The sequence below is a fragment of the Otolemur garnettii genome, unplaced genomic scaffold (assembly GCF_000181295.1).
Source record: "Otolemur garnettii isolate 467f Iridium unplaced genomic scaffold, OtoGar3 scaffold00142, whole genome shotgun sequence".
NCBI classification, from domain to species: domain Eukaryota; kingdom Metazoa; phylum Chordata; class Mammalia; order Primates; family Galagidae; genus Otolemur; species Otolemur garnettii.
This window is the reverse complement of record NW_003852537.1, coordinates 1965776-1968097: the sequence shown is the minus strand read 5'-3', so window position 1 is coordinate 1968097 and position 2322 is coordinate 1965776. Positions and strand designations below refer to the sequence as shown.

General features: G+C 53.9%; 1 protein-coding gene across 4 annotated transcripts in view; it reads right to left on the bottom strand.

Moving 5' to 3' along the window:
• SMURF1 (SMAD specific E3 ubiquitin protein ligase 1) overlaps positions 1–2316 on the bottom strand; it is a 115811-nt gene extending 113495 nt beyond the window's left edge. For all 4 annotated transcript variants that reach the window (XM_023518587.1, XM_003798888.3, XM_003798887.3 and 1 more), the window contains exon 1: positions 2218–2316. In XM_023518587.1, the coding sequence (XP_023374355.1) occupies positions 2218–2272 (55 nt within the window). In that variant the 5' untranslated portion in view covers positions 2273–2316. The remainder of the gene's footprint in view (positions 1–2217) is intronic.
• Positions 2317–2322: the final 6 nt, after the last annotated feature.

The window sequence follows — 2322 nt, the reverse complement described above, 5'->3', positions numbered from 1 at the left end:
CTCACAGCAACCTCCAACTCCTGGGCTCAAGCAAGTCTCCTGCCTCAGCCTCCCAAGTAGCTGGGACCACAGGCACCCGCCACAATGCCTGGCTATGTTTTTGATTGCAGCCGTCATTGTTGTTTGGCAGGTCTGGGCTAGATTCGAATCTGCCACCTTAGGCATGTGGCTGGCGCCTTAGCCACTTGAGCCACAGGCGCCAAGCCCACATTTCTACCAAAACTCACAAACCCAGTTATTTCTACTTTTAACAAGAAAATTAAAACCAGTCTTACGTCAACTACAGATTACACTGTCAATCAGAACCAATTAAAATTGTCAGTAAACTTTTACAAGTATTAGAATGTCAAAAATGTGACTTTTATGTAACCACAAAAATAACAATGTGTATACTGAATGATAGGTGTTTCCCATCCACCCTGCCATTAAGGAGAATTTATCTCCTAAAGCAAAAGATTCTGGGGATACAAGTATACCTATTACTTTATAAAACCAGAGTTTGGGTCTAAACCATTATGTGACATCTTTTGGAAGAAAAAATGTTTCTTAAACAAAAAGTTAGATCATGCACAATTATGAGCGTTCAAAATAAATTTTAATTCGAAAAAAATTACCTACTGCTGTTTTAATGGATTTTACCCATGACTTTATGGCAATGCATAAGCCAAAAAGTGTTCAAAATGTTCATTCTCTCTTTGAAAGGACCTGACCAGACCCTGACGTTGGAGTTCTCATCAGACTGGCCACTGACCAGAAAAATCCAAGGGAAAGTCCGTGACAGGAATTAGACTGAACTTTTTATTTCCTTTCGAGAACTGGAAATAATTCGAGTTTGGAAAGTCCCAAAGCAGAACCGTATTTGCAACACTACAATCCAGCCTTAGGGATGAATTTGAACTGGCAAGTCGCAGACAGTGAACTGGGGAGAAGAGGCAGTAGCACTGTGGTACAGAAGAGAGTAAGAAATGGAAGACAGGGTGTAGAATTTCTGAAGCCGGTTAGGAGGGGCACCTATAGGAGACAATTCCCATCTACACACAACCAAATCACCACGCCGCAGGCCCACGGCAGAGCGTTGCGCTCACCCTTGAAGGTGGCACTACAGAGCCACCTAGGAAACACGGGCGTTTCATTGAAGACGAAATGAGAGTGAATCAAGGCGTCTGCGTTTGTGCAGCTGCCAAAGCCTCCAATATGTGTGGGTGGGGACCCGCGCCTACAGGGGCTCAGGGATGCAGGGAGCCGGGTGACTGTGAAGTGAGAGGCAGGAAAGGTAAGAAGTGAAGAAGCAGAGTCAAGAGTACATAGTGGCCTGGCCGGAGAGAGGAAATGGACCAGACTGTAGAGGTCTGGACCAGAAGAGAAGTGAGAACAGGACTAGAAGCTACCGGGTAAGGGCCGACGAATTCGAGGCTGAAGGAAAGAAAGGGTAGAGGCCGCGAGACAGCAGCGAGGGGGCGGGGCAGAAGACAAGCAGGGGCGGGGCCTGGTGGAGGAGTGGGGGCGGGGCTTGGTGGAGCAGGGGGGCGGGGTCGTGTAACAGCGAGGGGCGGGGCCAGGAAAGAGACCTAAGGGGGTAAGAGAGAAGATGGTAGGAAGGGGCAAGAAGCGGTTTGGGGTAGGAAGAACAGGAGAGAAGCAAAGGAGCAAGTCCAAGTTGGACAAGGGAAAATCCGGTGGGAGGGGAGGCCTCAGCAGCAGGGGCAGGAGGAAGAGACTGAAAAACGAGAGAGGATAGGAAGGTGATGAGAAGCAAGGTACCGGACCAGAGAAAGGGCGAGAGGCGGGGCCAGTAGGGAAAAGAGAGGGAGCAGTGGAGGAACAGGGAGGGAAACGAGAAGGCTGAAGGGGTAAAAACGGCGGAGGGGCCAAGAGGGGTGAAGCGAGGGGGCGGGGCCAGGAGAGGAAAGGCGAGGGGGCGGACCAGGAGAGGAGCAGTGAGGGGGCGGGGCCGGGCAGAAGCGAGGGGGCAGGTGTGGGGGAGAGGGAGGGAAACGGGGGGCAGTAGGGGGGCGGGGTGCAGAGAGGTGAGGAGGCGGGGCCGGGAGGGACAGGCGAGGGGCACACGCCCGAGGGGGGTGACGAGGTCCTGGACAACGGCCGGCGTGGGGGAGGGCCACTTCCAAGGGCGCCCTACAGGGAATTCGGGGCTGGCGAGGGGCTGCGCGGGATCTGAGGGGGCGCCCGCGGGGCGGGTGGGCCTCCCGCCGGCCGTACCTGTCAGACGGATCTTGATGCTGGAGCCGTTCCTGCGCGTCCCGGGGTTCGACATCTCCCGCCAGCGATCGGGCAGCCGTAGATCCAGTGCCGCCGCCCCCCGGC